General features: G+C 30.3%; 2 protein-coding genes across 2 annotated transcripts; both read left to right on the forward strand.

Moving 5' to 3' along the window:
• Positions 1–7,829: 7,829 nt before the first annotated feature.
• Positions 7,830–11,920, forward strand: LOC132948832 (mucin-19-like). The gene is made up of 3 exons (XM_061019491.1): positions 7,830–7,984; positions 9,836–11,079; positions 11,139–11,920. The coding sequence occupies exons 1-3, from the start codon at positions 7,976–7,978 to the stop codon at positions 11,764–11,766; spliced, it is 1,881 nt and encodes a 626-aa protein (XP_060875474.1). The 5' UTR covers positions 7,830–7,975; the 3' UTR covers positions 11,767–11,920.
• A 3,695-nt stretch (positions 11,921–15,615) lies between these two features.
• Positions 15,616–18,604, forward strand: LOC132948362 (endocuticle structural glycoprotein SgAbd-4-like). The gene is made up of 4 exons (XM_061018792.1): positions 15,616–15,697; positions 16,291–16,457; positions 16,565–16,695; positions 18,043–18,604. The coding sequence occupies exons 1-4, from the start codon at positions 15,616–15,618 to the stop codon at positions 18,305–18,307; spliced, it is 645 nt and encodes a 214-aa protein (XP_060874775.1). The 3' UTR covers positions 18,308–18,604.
• Positions 18,605–21,122: the final 2,518 nt, after the last annotated feature.

Genomic DNA, 21,122 nt, shown 5'->3' on the forward strand with positions numbered 1-21,122 from the left:
CGACCGATATGCCATTATTATTCTTTATTATCATCATGACGTTCGGATTCCAACCGGTGGTGATCGGTTGCCGTGTTTCTGTGCAGCGTATAATATGCGAGGATAGGCCCAAATAGGAAATGGAATCAAAGTAGGATCAAACCCTGTAATTTTTTTTTTAGAAACAGTAGTTGGTACTTATATACATAGTATATCTTATTTTAATCGTCAATAATAATCGAAAATCACATTGATTATCTTATAGATATCACGACAATCGTTTGAAACTATGATTATCGATAATAATGACTCACATCATTATTGTTAATATCTTTTTCAATATTAACTACCTATCCCTAAACCTCCACAACTTTTTTTTTTGTTAACAGCGCGTGTACAGCCGCAGGACACTGCAGACAGTCGAGTAATTAATTAGATAATGATATAACAGTAGATTAGGGGGGTGGGGTGACAAAGCTCCTGCCTAAGCAAAACCCAATTTGCGCCGATGAGCAGGTATGCACTTAATATTATAATGTGAGGCTACCGTCTATGTAATCAAAACACCGCCATATCACAGACCGACAACGACGGTCGACGATTATCCGGCCTCGGCGGTAGTCGTGTATTATAGCACTATCATCACTCACCGGGAGAGAGAGAAAGAGAGAGACAGAGCAGACAGAGACAGAAGGAGAGTGGATACGTCAAAGTCTTTAATATTATATTATAGCGTTTATAATGGCGTACGTAATGATACATATCGCGTGCTTGTACGTGACGATCACTGTGCACCACAGGAAGCTCGTTCGGTATATTCAACGGTCGACTGCTGAGTGAAATAAATAACATCAATAGCAATTAATAAATGGACTTCTGATGTCGTTATTATTATTTAGACACCTTCGACCGTCATGCTATTATAGATTGTACTTCTTATACGAGTGTCTTATTTTTACCTACGCGTATTATTCATCGAGTCGAAACGACTTATTCGCTAAGACGGTGCATTTTGCTCACGGTTTTTTAAAATTTTAATTTTGATGTTCCTTCAGTGTACCAGATACTAGTTGAGTTATTCGCATAAAAATAAATTCACAAGCATACATTTAAATAAAACTCACACATAACATCGATTTTGAAAGTGGTCGTTGATCGCAATCGAGAGATGGTTCGTTAAATAAATATGACGTTACGTCGTCGTGCCAATAAAATGAAAACTGTCGATTTAATGAACTGAAAGTTGGTTAATGTTTAATTAAATGTTGTATAATATATACAAATATTTTCTAATATTATTTTATATTACTTATGGTTATGAACCATTTATGAATTATTATAATAATTTCTCACGAAACACAATATAATTACGTTTAACGATTAAATATAATTCTATTTTTACCAACTGGTATTATAATTGTACTAAAGTTATGGTTATAATTTATATTTTACAAGTCATATAAATATGAATTATGCATATCATTTTTACTGTAATTGAAGTTTTTAAAATATAATTTTGATGAAACAAATTAGTATTTTATCTACCGCTGTAATCCTGTAAATATGATTTAAGTTGTTAAAGTATATTGGTCAATAATACCAATACGTGTGCATACGATATAGGAATATTTCATTAAATTAATAATACCCAAGTATAATGAATTGTAGATTATTTACTTTTAATTGTTTTTAGATATTTTAACTTTTTGCATTGCCTAATACCTATATGGCTATACAATAATATATTGTATTCAAATTTTAAATATTTTAATGACAGTAAATTAATAATCATTCAATTATACAAAAACAAATTATCATTGATATTATAAATCAGTGAAAAAAATATACTTATTGTTTTATAAAAATAAAATAAAAATTAGTCAATTTAAAATTGAAATAATGTTAGTTAAACAAAACAATTGTGAAAAAATGAGATACTTATATAAAATTAATAACGATATCGTTATTAATCTTAAAATTAATAAAGAAGGACATTAGTATTACATTATTATATTTTATTATCATTATAGTTTATTTTCCTTTTAAACTAAAAATGCTAGTATTATTGAATCAATATGTGAAAATAGTAATGTAATTGTATCAATAAACTGATTTGAATATTGTTTTCAAGGACTATGTAACGTGTGTCATCATTCGTTTGTTTGTCTGATTGATTATGTTTTAAATTGTCATGCTAAAATATGTTAACACCAACTATTATGAATGGATTGTTATTTTAACGCATTATCGTAAAAATATGAATTATTTGTTAATTCATACTTAACATTTTATTGTTATTATATTATATTCTGCTGGGAGGAAAGTACTTGATGACAATGAACAATCATAAAAATGTGTTTAGTTAAAATTGACAGTGCAAGTCAACTGCAGCGGCTGTCGATGAATATCCATAAAACTATTTCATTCAAGTAGTAAATACTTTGTATGAAGTAATTTTATAGTGTGTAAATATATGAAGTTTGCAGTTGTACAATGAGGTATATAGATATTAAGAGTTGTATAGTCGTTTACCCGGCTTTTCCTGTGGTATCAGAGTTCTATAATTTTACAAATTATTTTATTCATTTAAAATTTTAAATGCATTGTGAAACATGGTTTTAAACAATAGCTGATTCAGTATGCCTGCAATAGTTACATCATAATTATACGCAAATATCCCGATGCCGAATGAGTAATCTACAAATAGTAGACGCACATTATATTGTATTGAAGTCTATGTTGATGACGGGAAATGATTATCATTTCACTGCACTAAAAATGTAACTCTGTGAAATTATGTCACGTGTCTTGCATGTATAAGTATTATTAGGTGTTAACTAATATTTGTAGGTAATAGGTGAATAGTTAAACAAGTTTTATATTTGAAATAATCAAAGAAATCCAATAATATTGTTATTTTTTTAGTCTTGTTTTTTTATTTAACATACAGTTCAATTATACTATCATATTATTCATCTTAAATATTTAAATGATTCAACGTTAATATTATTTATAAATACTTATATATTTCGAAATGAGCGTGAAGCATTAACATTCAAATTATAGGAGATTTAGTGCTGTATCCAAAAATGTTTTATATTAAGATGTATTATATAGATATCACGTAAACATTAACCAAACAAGTGTTCGAAAGGTACCAAAATTAAAATACGTATTTAAATGTTAATTTTTAATGTAGCTTAATAGACTTAAGTTTATATAATTACAACAATTACAATCCTCGGGCTATAATGTATAAGTAATCGTATTGATAATTTTATAGAACTGTAATATTCATCTAGTACATTGTAGTATTTTACATCAATACATCTCTACTTTTTTACTATACATTTATTTTTCTTAATTTGATCGAATAAAAATCAATTTATGTTTATATAGCTTTCACGTTCGGCTCGGAAGAATAATGTGAAAATATGATCTTACAAAGTAGATAACAATCCTCAATTTGGTAACATTATTCAAGGCCCATGTAAGTTTTAGGTAAATAATACTTAATAGCATAGTATAAATTGTGTTATAGTATGACCTCTTGCACTTTCGACGTTTGTGTAGAATAAATTATAGAGTTGATTGTTATGAATTTATCATCAATGTATTGTTTTACAATCATGTATCAATACTAATATTTAAAAATAAAATACATAATTTCAAAGTTTTCATATATTTATTTTTTAAATGTTCATACTCAAATACCATACCACAATAATGTATTAATATAATTAGAAAAACACAATAATACGTTAATAATAATTAAGTTAATTCACAAAATATGAAAATACGTTGGTTATAATATTGTGTTGAAGCATAATATATATATATATATATATATATATATATTAAATAATATGTAATATGTATAATGTACCTATACTAATAATATGAATCCGTTGTAGCTGATTTGCATTTTTGAAGTGTGTTTTAAGTTGTACCTACCTATCTGCAGACTGCAGTTAATATGCGTTTAGTTTGTAAAATCAACGTTAAAAATTAAAACCTTCGGTCTACAGAGAATGGTAATGATCGAGGAGGATATATCAAAAATAATCCTATAAGTGTTTATTAATGATTAATTTTTTTTTATGTCACGACTTTTCACGGTAAAATATCCATATTGAGTTGAGTAGTTGACATGAAAAAATATATTTCTGCACTGAAACTTTTAACCTTAAACCTACTATCGTATAATATTGTTGTAAATAATATATCCAATAGATTGATATGTTATTGATTAATTGACCACGTGATTTCGAAGGTAACTTTCGAACTGATTTATGTTTAATTTTTATATGCTTTAATAATAATCGTGGAACATAGTTTTATTTCGAAAGATTTTTGAGCTCCTGTCACCATCTCGGTTCGTTTCCTACATCTGAATTTCGTTTGATTTCAAATAGTAATTAAAACTATCTTTATATATCTAACAGGTAATATTACGTCATCATCAATTTGCAATGTAGGTAATTTGAATACGTTCCATACCTGTAATATTTGTTCAATGCTATCCTTAAGCTTTTTATGTTAGTGATGATAATCATCGATGTAATTGCATTGATCACGTTATTGTGCCGGAAGAATGAGTAATATTATTGATTGATAATGATGCATATGAAACTAAAATATGGTTATCTATGTAAAGTTGTCGGTTGTAGACAGTTAAAAAAAAAAAGCGAGTAAGTGGATGTCACTCTGCTGTACAGTAGGTTACAAGTTGGTCAATGTATAATGTAATGGATTGTATTAAACTTGAATTCAATGATATAATATCATTGTATAAGAAAAACGATTCTGAGCGGAGACGGTTTTTCAGTCTGGATATTTTATGTTGTTATTATTTATAATATTCTGTAAGTTGAATTAATATTATAATATTATTATTTTTTATTCGTTTCTATGGTGATGAACAAAGCATTAGAAATTAAAATCCCATTTTTAGCAGTTTTTCGTAATTTGTCGGTGGTTTTTCCTGTGGAATTAAATAATTGTTGAGAAAATCGAAAAATTACCTCTCTAAAGTACCATCTTGATCCAATTTGCCAAAAGATAAGGTACTATATTATGTTGAAATCAAAGCACTCCTTCTAGTAGAAATTTTGTATACAGGATAAAATGAGTAATTTATTTTAAATCGTCTAAATAACCTAGTAACCCGAAATCTTACAATAAGAACACATTAAGCCACTTGTTTTTTAATATATCTGTATAAAAATTACAACTATTAAATTTGTAAATATTTGTAAAATATGTAACACTCCATGATCTATTAAGGTGTACTTAAGTACTTTAGTATGTTCCCTCTGATTATTACGAACTTTTTAGAATCTAGCGAAATAATTATTGCGTGGTTTTATAACTGTGATATTTTTTATCTTATCCCTTTACGGTTATTAGTTTTCGTGTTAAGAGGAGTCTAAGAGTTATATATTATTTTATATAATTTAAAGGAATATAGATATGCGTAATCTTACAGTGATGTTTATTTTTATTACATTTTTCAGTGAACATTTATGGGTCAGAGGAGTGCTTCGAAAGCGGCATTACAATTTACAAAAAAAGAACATTATAAAATTGTGATATTTTGAAGGTGTAATTATCTCAATATAGTATTTCTAAGCTTACCCTATACCTAATAAAAACTGTCAACAGCCGTCTAAAATTTTACTCCACTGAGAATCGTTTTTCGAGTACCTACTATGCGTTTTTATTACAAATTGTAGAGATAGCTACCACAGATAAATATACTCTCCTTCGCCGATATGTGAGCGAGACGAGTTGAGGGCCTAACTACAATATCAAGGGCCATGACCATATTATATTCATACTGATTTTTTGAATGCAAGAGTATAATATCCGTGATTCAACATTATATTGACAATGTAAAAATACATGTTTTTTCGTAATTTGAAAAAAATTACCGCATTTTGGTTTTATTTCTATGTGAAACATAAATTGTCTGTGTTGTTCGGCTTAACGATTACAATGTCTGTTAAAATAATTTGTTTTTGCCCGGTCGACAATAATAATAAATTAACCTTTGTAGTTTCGTTTTATTTACGATCCTAATTGAAAGACGTTAGTACTATTATAATACCTGTATAGTAGAAATCATTAGGATAATCACCAACTTACTGCTAATATGAGTATATGATAATAATATGTCTACAGCTATTACACCTAAGTTGCTCCGAAGACGTTATTATCGGTTACTATGTGTGTGAGCAATGCTCATGTTTATGATATCAGTCATGTTATTTTCGTACAAAGTATGGCTAATATATTATGTACATTGCATTAATTTATAACTTTAAAAAACTCAAACGCTCAAATTTAATAAATCGTATTTCCACGAAAATATATTTTTTTTGTCTGTTTAATGGGTGGAAATGAATCGTTTTAATGTATACAAGATTCAAATAGATTTGTGTCTATAGTATGCGCATAGGATTGATTAGCCTGAGAATTTTGATCAGGACAATGCCTATTTAACCGGAAACTACCATTTCCATGCAATATTATAATAATATGGTATTATTATATTAAATTATCATTTTCATATTATCGATTATCACACATTGACATCTCTGATTTAATAACGTACTAATGTAACCGGTTTCTCAAATGCGTTTATACGAAATCAGATCCATTCGAATGGAAATAAGTTTTTCGAAAATCCATCAGTGTGCAACGATATTGCATTTTTATTTCAATTATCCTTATTGTGTATATTATATTTATATAATATTTTATATTACACTAGTATTATGTCCTACTCCAAAACAGAACAATAGTTACAAAAGCTTTTGCAAAAAACAAAACGTCAACATTTTGATTTCTCGTCAAATCAGTAAATGCGCGTTTGATATCTTTTTTAATGGAAAAAAAGAGTAAATATTATTAGATATCATATTATAATGTCGATACTCATTGAAAAAAAAAAAAAAATAAAACACCTAATAAATAAATTAGCAGTCGTATAGGTAAATCACTATAATATAATGGTATGTTTACCTCACAAAAGTCGATAAATATGCTGCAGTCTGCAATACTCAAAATAATTTTTTTTTCAATATTTATAGCCTGGGTGGCTGGTTTTGATCTATGACGAATAAAAATAAAAATACAAACAAACATAGTTTTTACGCGTTCCGGTCGACGGGGGCCGTGGGCGAGACAATAATATTATGTGGGCCGCCGAGTTGATATTATGAGCGTTATTTTTGGTAACATATTTTGTCGATTTGAGCCACGTTCCGAAACACCTGCAAGCCGTGAAAATATACGACTAAATACGTTATTGATCAATGATCACCTCGACGGTATCGGAATACGTCGACGATCATATCATTATGATTATCCATGGCCGAGGCAATCCTTTAGCACGCGTGCAGTGTATATAGTGCGTAGTATATAGTGTACGTGTAAATCATAAAAAAACGGCCTGGTGTCATCATCATGAGCAGCATCGAACTGGGTCATATATGAGCTGTCGTCGTCAGGCATCATATACCCATTGATCAATCGGATGATCAAGGCGGAATATTATGCGGTATTGGTACGCATCACATATAATATTATTATATTATCGTCCTACACCTGTCACACACACACACACACACACACACGGCCGTTCTAATTAGTCTTTGGCCGACGTCGTCGTGTCGGCGGCACGTCATAAAAAATAATCATAATAATAATAATCGTAATAAAAAAAATTACATTACTATCTTCACAAGTCAAAATCGGATTGGCCACAGGGCGTCACCGGGGTAGGGGCAGCGCCACTGCCGCCGCTGAACATCACCTCCTTCGCGCGCGCGAACCGTATACCATAGCTATTCGGCAATCGTCCCGACGCATCGTCGTATATATAGACGTCGGGTACCGATCCATCGTCAGTCCAGTTATCGTCGTCTATTGGTTTTCACAGACTTGCGACTCCGAGTACAACACACCACACAAGCAATTTCGCACCGACAACATGAAGATGGTAAGCTTTATTCAATGTATATTACAATAAATCACGTGGGTAGGCATAGTACCGCGCCAGAAGAACACCTACACGGCAGCTATATTGCTTAGAGTACGGGCACATAACATATTTTCAAACGTAATTTAACATAGTCTTAACTGAAATGTTGTGCTCGGTTCTCGTAAACAGGAAATAAAAATGTGAAATATTTTCCGTCGTTTGTTTGCAGCCATTTAATATGTACTCTGTACGTCTCGCGGAACATTTTTCTGCTAAACTTATACTCTTAAAGTTACACGTTACGGTATAGTTTTCTGCTAAAGTAAATAGTTACATTAAACAATAATTGTTCTCGTATTACGATTTTATTGATAGACATTTTAAAGTCTTATAATATTTTATTTCTATAATATCGTCTTGTAAGTTGTAACACGTGTATTACTTTGTTGAAAAATAATCATTCAACGTACCTATGCGTGTCCAACAGGCACAAACTTTAAAGTAACTTTTTTTAAATTAATTAATTTACTTTCATTAATGTGTTTAAACATTTATTTTAATCGAAGATAACTTTGTCCATGAGTTATAATACCTCAATAGTAGAATACAAATTAAATACATAATTAAATATTTTTTAAAATATGCAATTTCCGGAATAATATAATAGATATAAATTGAGCTATTTTTTCTGTGGTGAAATTTGAATTTGTCTAGTAGAGTAGAATTTATAAAATTCAACTGATGATAAATGCATGGAATTTTTATATTTTCCTATTTTGCTTATTGTTTATTTTAAAATATCCCCGTTGGATTAAATATTAAAATAAAAGGTAGGTATTCAAATCACATAAGAAAATAATTTATTCAAAATAAACATTTAAAAAAACATACGTATTAAAACTTTTATAATATTATCCTAATAAACATAATGCCACGACTAATTCTTTATAAAAAAAACTTTTTCATATTTCTACAATAATAATTTATTTACTATACTGGCATAAGAAAAAAAATAAAGTTTTTTGATAATTTTTTTTTATTATGTACATTTTTTATTTTACTCGTAATATTATACTCGGTTTTGATCTACCTATATATATTTCACGTTTGCATTAATTTCTGTAGCTACACATTGGTATAATCATAATATATTATACATATATTTACACATATAGGTACCTATAATATGAAATTATAATTATGTAGGTAGGTGTACATAGCCAAAAAGGATATTAAATGTATGTATACAACAACAATTTTAATTTGTTTTTTATTTAAACTTTTTAATAGTTTTATTCATTGATTATTATTTTTAATGACAGTTTCTAGACTCATCCATTATTCATTTATACCAACTTGTAAAATATTTCAGGCAAAGAAAGTTAAGAAATTAAACCATTTTTACAAAGAAGTAATTAGTAACCTGAAAATATTATTTAAGAATTTGTCATTAAATTTAGGAAAAAAATTAATTTTAGCTCGTAAATAGTTTGACTGTTCAAATGATATTGAATGCATATAAAATGTATAATATTTTAAAATACCAACTAACTTTGTTTGTAACTTTCTGATTATCAAAAATAAATTTAATACACTAAAAAAGCAAGAATACATCAATACCTATTTTGGGCTAGAAAAGTTTTTATTGATAAATATGTTAAATTTATTTATGTTTTATAGTAAATCAAAATTTTATTCTAACATAATTTATGGAAAATATTAGTTTTGATAAGAGTATCAGACATTTAGATAGTAGGATTTTTAAAAATAATTTTATATTTAATGTACCCATGTATTACTTTGCTATTATACTGACTATATTGTAGGTACTAACAAATATTTTAATGCGTATCAATAATTGTTTTTCAGTTTTTATTTATTGCATTTGTCGCTCTTGCGGCGGCTCATCCACAAGGCTATGAATCTGAAGCATCTTCTGGTTATGGATCTCCGACCACGCCATCTTCTCCTTCTTCATCTTATCAAGGAAATTTTGGCAGTTACCAAAAATCCCCTGAAGTTTCAGCATACTCATCTGGCTCTCCGACTGGATATCCAGGTAGTGGAGCTGCTGGATATCAATCTACTTCTGGATCGTATCAGCAATCAACCTCAGCACCCGCATACAAAACTAATGCATTCTCTGGTTACCAATCTGGCGCAGGATCTGGTGCACAGTCTAGCTACCAGTCTGGTGTCTCTTCTTATCAGTCTACTCCAGCAAGTTTACAATACTCAAAAGCTGGACAGTCTGGTTACCAGTCTGGCGCTGGATCTTACCAATCTGCTCCAGCTATACCATCATATTCGCAAAACACCCAGTCTGGTTACCAATCTGGTGCTGGTTCATACCAATCCGGTGCTGGTTCATACCAATCGGCTTCAGCATCACCAGCATTCTCTCAAGGTGCACAGTCTAGTTACCCATCTGGTTCTGGGTCTTACCAATCTTCTGCTTTGAACTCTCAGCTATACTCTCAAGCTGGACAATCTAACTACCAGTCTGGCGTTGCATCTTACCAATCTAGCGCTGCTCCGTCTTCTTACCAATCTACACCAGCTGCACAAACATATTCCCAAAGCGCAAAATCCAGTTATCAACCTTCATCTGCATCGTACGGTTCAAAATCGACTGCTGCACCATCATACCAGTCGTCTGGACCGTCATCACAATATCAATCATCTGGACCGTCATCGCAATACCAATCTTCTGCACCGTCATCACAATACCAATCTTCTGCACCGTCATCACAATACCAATCACAAGCCTCTCAATCATCATATGGCCAACGTTCCCGCCCAAAGCCTGTATCGTCTACATTATACCAAAAATCTGGATCTGAATATGAAAGTGTTAAAGGATCAAGTGCTTCTGTCGATTCTTACAAGCCAGGTAATAACGGATACAACGCTTTTGCACCAGGCAATATCGCTGGACCACCTGAGGTTAAAGGACCAATTACACCTGTTAATGCACCATTCGATCCTTACAAACCCGGTAGTAATGGATACAACGCTTTTGCACCAGGCAATGTCGCTGGACCACCTGAAGTAATCCCTATTCTATCCCAGTCGAACCAACCAAATCTTGGTGATGGATCTTACTCATACAGGTAATATTTTAAAGACAATAATCAATAATAAACATTTTATAACATAAATATTTTTTTAGTTACGAAACTGGCAATGGCATTTCAGTATCTGAGTATGGTCAACTTAAACCAGGTGGCCCAGAAGGAATTCAATCTGTCTATGGATCTTTCAGCTATCCCGGAGAAGATGGACAGCTTATTACAGTAACTTACACCGCTGATGAAAATGGATTCGTTCCTAAGGGCTCTCATTTACCTACACCACCACCAATACCAGCTGAAATTCTTCAATCGTTGGAACAGAACGCCGCTGAGGAAGCTGCACAACAAGCATACCAACAACAACAGTCGGCTTATGGACAAAATGCTGCTTCGTCTTCATATGGAAAAGAATCAGGAGCCTATGGCCAGACATCTGCCCCTGGATCTTATGGACAAACATCTGCTCCTGGATCTTATGGACAAACATCCGCTCCTGGATCTTATGGACAGACTTCTGCCCCTAACTCTTACGGACAATCATCTACTTCTGCACCAAAACAATCGAGCTATCAGAAACCACAGGGCCCATCTGGATATGGTGCGGAAACTAGTGAACAATCTTATGGACAATCTCCCTCCGCCAGTCAACTGTATAAGTCACCACAAGGTTACCAAAGCCAAAGTGCATCAGCTTACAAAAAGTCTCCCAGTGCATCGGCTTATTAAGTGCAGTTATGATTCCAATAATTTAAATTCAAATAATTTATAGTATTTTCATACGATTTTTATTTTCATAATTAAATAAAAATTTATTTTTGTATAAATAACGCCTTGTACATATGACACACAATATACACATCCACCTTTCTTTTTACATGCATCATGTGTGTCTTCAAATCAACCAATCAGCATTGTTTGCTAATATTGATCTAGTAGTAAGTTGTAGTTTGACTTATGTAATCTTGTATAAATTAACTCGAGTGTCAAATCGTCCACGGTCGTGGGCACACCTATAAGAGAAGTGTCATCCGTGACAAGCCCAAGACATAATGTGATGATAATTGTTACCATTTCAGTCGCTCGTTCATATCGCCCAATATAATATTATACTTTCGTAACACATATTATAATAATATGTAAATACATAATAATATTAATGAAGGTTTTGTTGTTGACAGACAAAATGAAACTTGTACTTGTATGTCGTATGTATGTGTTTATGTATAATATAACATAATACGACAAATATATATTATAGTTTAGGCATAGACTAGATATACATTTTATTTATCCGTACTGAATAAACAATGACACATCTATAGAATGATAGGCATCTATATTTTTTGTTTGAAAATGCTGCCTAATAAAATATAGTTTATTAGCAGAATAAAAGTATAAATAATCAATAGTTATTAGTGTAAATGTTTGCTGACGAAAATAATACGTTAGTAATAATGTTTAATATATTTTAGATATTGCTTTTATAGTCATCAGTCATCATAATATTGTTATGTACGAGTTACAACTTATGAAGTATGAGTATACGATTTAATTAATAGATAGTAAACATTAAAAAAATTAATTTGAATATACAAAATACAATAATGGTTTATAATATGTATTTGTTAAATACATAATTGTTATAATATAAATAAACATTTATTAAAGAAGTTTTTTAAACGAAATTATATAATTTTTAAATATCAATAACATTTTTTTAGTAAGTAAAATAAATATAAATTTACATTTATTATAATTATATTCGATATCTTATAAGATTCATAGGTATATTTATAATCCATTAAACTTATGTTCTTATATTTGCACAGAAAGTTTAACATGAATAATGAAGTATGTTAATAACATTTTTATTGTTATAATATCTATACAAAATATTATAATACTAGCCTAACCTATTTTAAAAAAACCAGTATAGTTAATATTTTAAATTACACTTACATTCAGTTATTTAAAATTAACACAATCATTTATATTACCTAAGAACTTTATTAATTAGCGCAATTATAAAAAGGGCGATTCTTTTACCCCTTTAGGTTAGTAAATAGGTACTCACTATATCAAAAAGTAAAAAGTTATTTTTAAAGTATTTTTTTTACAAAATGATTTACATAGTTTTTCCAAAACAACATTTGAAAATAAAATGATATTATATTTATTACTATTTTTTGATATAAGCTTCTTACTTTTTTAATTCACAAAATATTATATTTTTGATTTTATATTCTAAAGAAAAATATTGTTTTGCAATAAATTAAAATAAATTAAACAATATATATTTAAAAAGTTAATAGTAAATTATGAGTTTTCAGTTAAAATATACATCCGATGTGCAAAAATAGAATAAAATAAATATAATAGGTACTTTTATTAATATGTTGATGTCCATCGATTAATAAAATAGTTGATACCATATTTAATCTGCAGTAATTTTTATCAGATTTAAAAAAAAAGATGGGCTATGGATAGTTATCAATGATAATTTAGGTGAAATCTTGGTAGGAACAGAATTTCTAAGAATTTTAATTGTTTTACTATTTTAACAACGATTATATTATCATTTAAAGCGTTTTATGTAACAAATAATAGTTACATAAGATAATTTTTTTAACCACAGTGTATCTGACGCGTATGATAAATGTCTACTATAACCAGAAAAATATTACATTATAAATGTTAAAAATAGAAATTTCATATTTCATCGTAAGATGTACGACAATGAATTAATATTGAATAAGTAATTTAATATTCTAATATAATACTGTGGGATAACATTTTTTTTATAATTCAAACTTTAATTGCTTATAATAAAAAATTGTGACCATGTATTTTTATATTTTTCAACTGTCATTGTAACAATATATTAGGAGCCTTGTATTACATTTTCAAGTTTGTTCGATCCTACGAATACAATTTAATTGAAATGTATACAAAAAAAAACTAAAAAAACCAGTCAAAATATTTTCAAAATTTTATCGTGTATAGAAAATGATAATATTAACATTCAGTGAAAATGTCATGTAACGGTTATTTGTTTTAGAGTTACACCAAAAGACAAAATCGATTTTGACCAACTAGATTTATACCTACTTTCCCATCGAACAAGATACCGTTGAAGAAAATCAAAGTAGTTTTACCGCCCCAAACGGTGATGACAAACACAAAAAAAAAAAAATTAAAAATTAATAAAAACACACAACATTGTAAAATCAATACATTCATCGTTCCGCTCAGAATCTAAAATATTGGAAAAGGAACAATTTCTATAGGAGTAGATAAACAAATTTGCAGATTTGACTATTTAAATGTTAACAATTTGACATTATGAAATTACAGATAATTATTATTTCCTAATGATTTTTTCTATTTTTTATTTAATTATTATTATTACGATAAAAAAAAAATCATGTAACAATCACACATATTTTTTAGGAGACTATACTCGGCCAACCTCCACATAGTGTCACCTGAATAATTCTTATAGGCTAAAGAGACTCAACCCAAACAACCTAATAAATATTGTTTGGACTCAACTCCGATAACCCAAAAGTATTTGGGGGACTCAATTCAATATCACCGATACTGTGTATAGCAACTAGATGGTATTTATATATTTTAAATAAACAATCTATACAAAGAGACGCAAAATAGGTAAGTTTATAAGTTAATAATATAGTAAGGTACACAGACATAAAGGTAAACATTTAGTACCTAAGGAATAAGTTACCAATAATAAAATATACCCGATGTCGTCATTGGTGATTGATATTCAACTAAAACTAAAACTAAAACGAGTAGCTATATCTGCTCTACATATTAAAAATAATGATTTCATTGAATAATTGCTTATTCAAATCATAAATATTATTTTAAATTAAGTTACTTTTTTATAACATTAGGTCTTTTTAATGAACTTTCAACTTTAAATAATGTACGTATTTAAATAATTTCTTTTGGCGTACATACGTATTTATTTGCAAATGACCAGTTCGTGAAATTATAATTCAAGTTGTAAGATATCTAGTAACAATATACAGTGAAACTTTCATATAACGAAGTCGAATAAGCAGCAAAAAAAATTCGTTATATGGAGGAATTTGTTAAATAGAATTACGTATTTTTTTCAACTTTTTTTTTAAATTTAATTATGTAGGTATGTATTTAAAAAACAACATCAAACATCATAATATTACAGTTTAATTTAATTTTTAACCTTAAATGCAATTTAAAAGAAATAATCTGTAAGTTTTGTTTGCTTATTATTTTTGAAAATTGTCCTTTTCTTGTAAAAAGTTTCTATATCGTCAAGTTTAAAAAAAAATTCATCGGGAAAATTTGCTTCTTGTCTAAAACCATTTCTTACCACTGATAAAGCGTTCAATATGTCTTCTTCTGTGAGTTTGGATTGTTCTACTGCATGTTCCTCTTCATGTTCCTTCCTCTTCCTACTTCTAACTGAAGTACTGCAGTAAAATTAATCAATTTTCCTACCTTCGGTGTCTTATCTTTATCTTAATAAAACTTATTATAAAATCATAATTCATAACAATACTTATTATGAAGTTGGAATTAGTTTTTCAAATTGCTAATTTACTTGTATGCAATAATTCGGATTACTTAGAGTTTTTGGACGAGTATTGTACCTATGACGTGCTGCTGTAGTTTATAAGTTGATAGATTGACTGTTGATATACATACAATTACATGTTTATAAAAAAGATATTTTAAATTAAAAACATTAAAATCATTAAATACATTTTCTGTAGAATAAGAACTTGGCTTTTTTTTAAATTATTTTTATTATACAATAACACATCAATGATTATTATTATGGTGTTCGATTATACCCAATAGTTGTCAGGATTATCGCTTGTACGCGAAACGTAAGTTTTTTTTAAATACAGAGACGCAATTATTTTTCATGGACATATTATTATGTTGCTATACCGAGGAGCATAGCCACATTTAACTTTAGGCAAATCCCTTATTAATTATTCTATCCAACACTTTTATTATTTTAAATATATGTGCGCGGGTGTGTATGTGTGTGTGTGTGTGTACGTGTAAGTGTGTATATTGGTGTTTCTTCGAAACGTGTTTATCACAATCTCCCATAGCGCGCCCGTGCTAAAATAAATGTCGTCGGACCGCTTTCATAACCCACTGACATAACGACCTTTCCATCTCGACGGCAGGTACCGCCTCCATTATTATATGGTAAACATTAAACAGGTACCCCCGTCATTATTACCGTGTGTAGATCCACATGGGTACATGCTATAATATATAAGACAGCTCCATCATATTATCCTCAATCATTACGTACAGCACCACGGTACTCAGTCGATCACTGTACAATATACAAACGGACGAACAGACCACGAACTACCAAAATGCAGGTGAGAATTTAAACGTTTTTTTTTTGCTTTCGAGTCTCCGCGACTAAACTTCTCACCGCGATACCTAATGTTTTGGATATCGCGTTTGGCGTATGTCGTATTAACAGGTCACGTTAGTCCTCTCATCGTTGCTGTTGGCCGTTGCAGTCAGCGCCTACCCCGCTCAAGGCCCCGAATCTAAGGCGGTCATCCTGACCCAAGAACAAGAAGTCAACTTCGACGGCAACTTCAAGAACAAGTATGAAATAACAATAATACTGTCTTGATATATTACGTTTTTCGTTGTCGGTCTCTTGATAATATTAATTGATCCAAGTGTTAGAATTGTTCACTCGTCTCGAGATTGCAGCCGACACTTTGAAAGTTAAAACGCGAAAAAACCCACTCATAGGTTATTATATTATATTTTGTAATAATCGTTCGCGACTAGCAAAACAATTTATTTATGTTTTCATGTGCAACGTATTTCGTTGGCGCGTTTGGATATCAACATAACGTCTGTATTACGTTATTATTATATTCTGTATTATCTCAACTACGTTTACATGGCGAAGTTAAAACGAGTTTAAGTCCACGGATAATTTGTTACTCCTAAAGAAAATAACCCAGACTATCAGTAAGAAAGCGAGTATCTATGGATTTAAAACCGTTTTAACGTCACCACGTAAACGTAGTCTATATCACGTTTCGTATAAGACACTTCGTGGTTACATCTATAGCAATCCCGCGTACCTATATATACGACTTCAAATATTACCTATGATGTTCTAAATGTTTTTCGTTTGGTACACGCCGTTTATGTAACGACGTTACAAGTATCTCTGCAGTAGTATCTTTGCGGTAGCGACTCGGCAAACCGCCTTCGGACTATATTGCAGCACGAATTCGTTAAAACGAAAATTCGTTTACATAATGTGTTCGCGCGGAGTGTGTACCTATAATATTACACGAGAAGACCACGTACTTGAAAATGATCAAAGATTTGTGTAGTTAATAGTCAATAGTTACAAGTATATAGAAGTTATGTCATGATGTAGTTGGCTTAAAGAACGAATTTCGTAATAATTTCCTCGGACGACCGTAGTAATACTAGTAATTAAGGGCAAGTTATGCTCCCGGGTGTCATATATCATTATAACTACATTTATTTATGAATTAATGACAATATTATGTAGGTATGATTGTATAAACTGCGGCGGTATTAATGCAAAGAGGGCGTTCGAAGTAGGCAAAACGGCTGCTCGTTTCGCGGTCAGCCTTTCGCGCTTGTTTAATATCAATATAAATTTCCAAAGCGGTCGTTTATTTTTCTCGTTTCGCAACATTCGATTCGTATGTGATTTATGTGTATCTCAGGTCTTAAGTCACGGAATGCCCCTCGCCTTTCACCGAAAACGTACAATTATTATTACTATCTGTAATGTTCCGACGATTCCGATCTGAAACTCTGTGCGTTCGTGCGGTGGTTACGTAACGACACGTGTGCATGTGTAAGGTGCACAATAATTAGAATTACAATATTCATAATATTATTATATTATTCACCGTATAATAATGCATGGTGGTAAAAATCGAATCGTTTCAGATTCGAAACCGACAACGGCATCAAACAAGACGCAGTCGGTTACGCAAAGGCCGGCGCCGAAGGCCCAGTCTCAGTCGTCCAGGGCACAGGTTCCTACGTAGCCCCAGACGGTTCGGTCATCTCAATCGGTTACACCGCTGACGAGTTCGGTTACCATCCATACGGCGCCCATCTGCCCACTTCACCACCAATTCCAGCAGAGATCCAAGAGTCTCTCAAATTATTGGCCTCTCTGCCCAGCACACCCGAACCACAGTACCAGTGAACGCCTCCTATAGATACAGTTCCGCTCCTTTCGTTCTACAATAATGTTATATAAACTTTTTCAATTATACTATCATTCTTCGTCTCACCCTTTCCATTTTGCAAGACGTTCTGCATCGGATCGTCATCGTATATTGTGCACTGCACCCACACCATTCTTTGTAAATTTATTATTATTATTATGTATCATATTGTTGTGTATAATTATATTATATAACTGCCCATTTACCATCGTCTACTTGAAGACGCGAACGTACGTATATAATAAATATAATATAATGTGTTTTTAAAAAACAAATCAATTGCGTTTTTTTTTTATCATTTCTGTTCAAAAGATAATCTTACGAGATTACCGAGAAAACCCAACTATTACTATATTATAGTAATTACACACACTGCAGTGGCTATAGTTGACGATCTTCTTAAAGGGGTTGATGGCGAAAAATTGCTTTGTTCTGTATACTTTAAGATTGTCATTAAACAAGTGAAATAGTAAATCATGAGTAAAATGTATTACTATCAAAACCTTGTAACCTACTAAGTTCTAAAAAAACCAATAATTAAAGTACCAATAAGTTGATTTATATTTTTGTAAATGTATAACCCCACCAATAACAGCAGAACGAATATAGTATTAACTATTAAAACATATTTATATTTATTAAGTATATTATTATAACATAAAAGATATAAAAAAAAGGATTGAACGGAATGGAATTCATGGTTATAAATTATATTACACCTTTGTAACTCCTGCAGCCGAAGTAAGCGAAAGACAACGGTTGCCGAATTATTCCGACTTGTGTGGCCGTTTTAAATATCAAGTTTAAACTTAGAATCCTTCTGAGAATATTAATGCTTAAGATTTAAACAGCGAATATCCCAGAAATTTGTAAAATTTTAGTGGCATGAAGGAGCTAAAAATATTATAATAGAATAGATGTATAGGCATAAAGGCTAAAAGAATATAAAACTGTTTTCTTATCTTTATACGTCATAATCTAACTATATAAATGTGAAATGAATATAATATAAAAGGCAAGTATGTGTATGGTTGTGGTTTATAGACTCAAAAATTATTTGGCCGATTTTTACACAAACTTCAGAGATTACTTTTAGAGATAACAGAAATATTTTAAGAATAGTTTGAACCACATCCGATAGGTGGCGCTGAACAAACTTTAAAAAATATTTTTGTCCATTACATATCATATAAGCCATAAACTACTGCCATCTATATTTTATATGTACACTTAGTAAGTTGTAACATACTGTAGCCGCTGTTATACGTTTTTGAATTGACATTTGACATTTAAATCAACAATCTTACGAATGAAAAACAAAGTCAAAATTGACACGTGCAATGTGCATCAGGTTTTCCGCTAACATTGTGAGATTCATTTGCTTTATATAAAAAATATATATATTTATATTGGATGTCCAAATGAATTATATTATTTTAAACAATAATATATCTGCCTATATACTAGATAGTATGCGTTTATCTCTGGGTATTAAGGCAGAGGGGTAATTAACTGGTGCTCATGCTGTACATATTATGCTGAAGTGTATTGGTTAACGAGTTATATTTTAATTGTGATTACGTACTTAAAAATATCTAAAATTTAAGACTATAACTTACTTAAAGCAGTAACATAACTATGCGCGTGCAAAGCCGGCACGGGTCAACTATAGTCAAAAACATATTCTAATCATATTATACTTTAATCCTTAATCATACATTGTTGTTCAACATCAATTGTTGACTAAAATGTAACACAATGCAAACTGGATGGTAAAATGATATATAAAAAAAAAATGGTAAATGTTCTAATTTGTTGTATAAATAGTTATCATTTACCAACGTAGTATATCTATAATCTGCTTATAATTAATGTGAAGTAATAAAAGTGAAAAAAAAAAATATATAAAAGTGTTACAGGGTTCATAAAGCAGAATTCTATAGCATAAAATTACATATTGCAATAATTTTTTTAATAGTATTTAGTCTCTGTTATTATGGTAAGATGGCGCTCTTAGTATAAGTTTTAATTTTTTTTTTTTTACAAATTATGTCAAATATACTATATACGATTAGAACCGATAATACTATGAGTATTTGATTGTTAAAATTAAAACTGTAATTTTTGCTAGGTATTAATCTAAAATAAATTACTTTTACTTTCACTTGAGCAAATACGAGTTATTGTTATTATACCTCTAAAATATACATGGCCACAATGCCAAATATTATGTAGGTACTTCAGAATTATCATTCTTAATTTATTATCACATTTTTATTAGATCATATTAATATATTTTCCAGCAGTACCTATTCTAGGCGTTTTGGTTCCAAATGAAAAGTCACTGTGAAAAGTGTTCTACAACTTCTTAATCGACAAGTCATTAATGTAGAACGAAGAGTGCCAGTATATATATATATATATCTATGGTTTAAAGTCAATTAAGACGCGACCGGTATTATAATTGTGTGGTAACTTTATAACTCTTTTGTTTGTAATACCTACCAAGGGGCGTATTTAGTTGGGAAATATGGGGGATAGAACCCGAATTATAATTAAATACATTACATTGACATATAGGCGTCACCACTGCTGTCAATAGTCACTGTATTTGTCGACTGCTGGACGTCAAATGGATTATTATGTAAATCCAGTATATATAGATAAAATAACAATACGTCATAATATTATAATATGATATCAATATATCAATTTGTTGTCAATTGTTACAATGTAATGATTGCCAAGGTTGAATATTTAATTTGAAAATATTTTCACACTTTTTTTACCAAT

Source organism: Metopolophium dirhodum, chromosome 7, assembly GCF_019925205.1.
Source record: "Metopolophium dirhodum isolate CAU chromosome 7, ASM1992520v1, whole genome shotgun sequence".
Lineage (NCBI taxonomy): Eukaryota > Metazoa > Arthropoda > Insecta > Hemiptera > Aphididae > Metopolophium > Metopolophium dirhodum.

What these genes read in the sequence shown, in the direction of transcription:
- LOC132948362 (XM_061018792.1), top strand. Translation starts at nt 15,616, where the DNA reads ATGAAGTTGGAATTAGTTTTTCAAATTGCTAATTTACTTGTATGCAAT. An exon ending in AGAGTTTTTGGACGAGTATT is followed by an intron (nt 15,698 to 16,290) that starts GTACCTATGACG and finishes AACATTAAACAG; the next exon opens with GTACCCCCGTCATTATTACC. An exon ending in GACGGCAACTTCAAGAACAA is followed by an intron (nt 16,696 to 18,042) that starts GTATGAAATAAC and finishes GAATCGTTTCAG; the next exon opens with ATTCGAAACCGACAACGGCA.
- LOC132948832 (XM_061019491.1), top strand. An exon ending in GATGGATCTTACTCATACAG is followed by an intron (nt 11,080 to 11,138) that starts GTAATATTTTAA and finishes ATATTTTTTTAG; the next exon opens with TTACGAAACTGGCAATGGCA.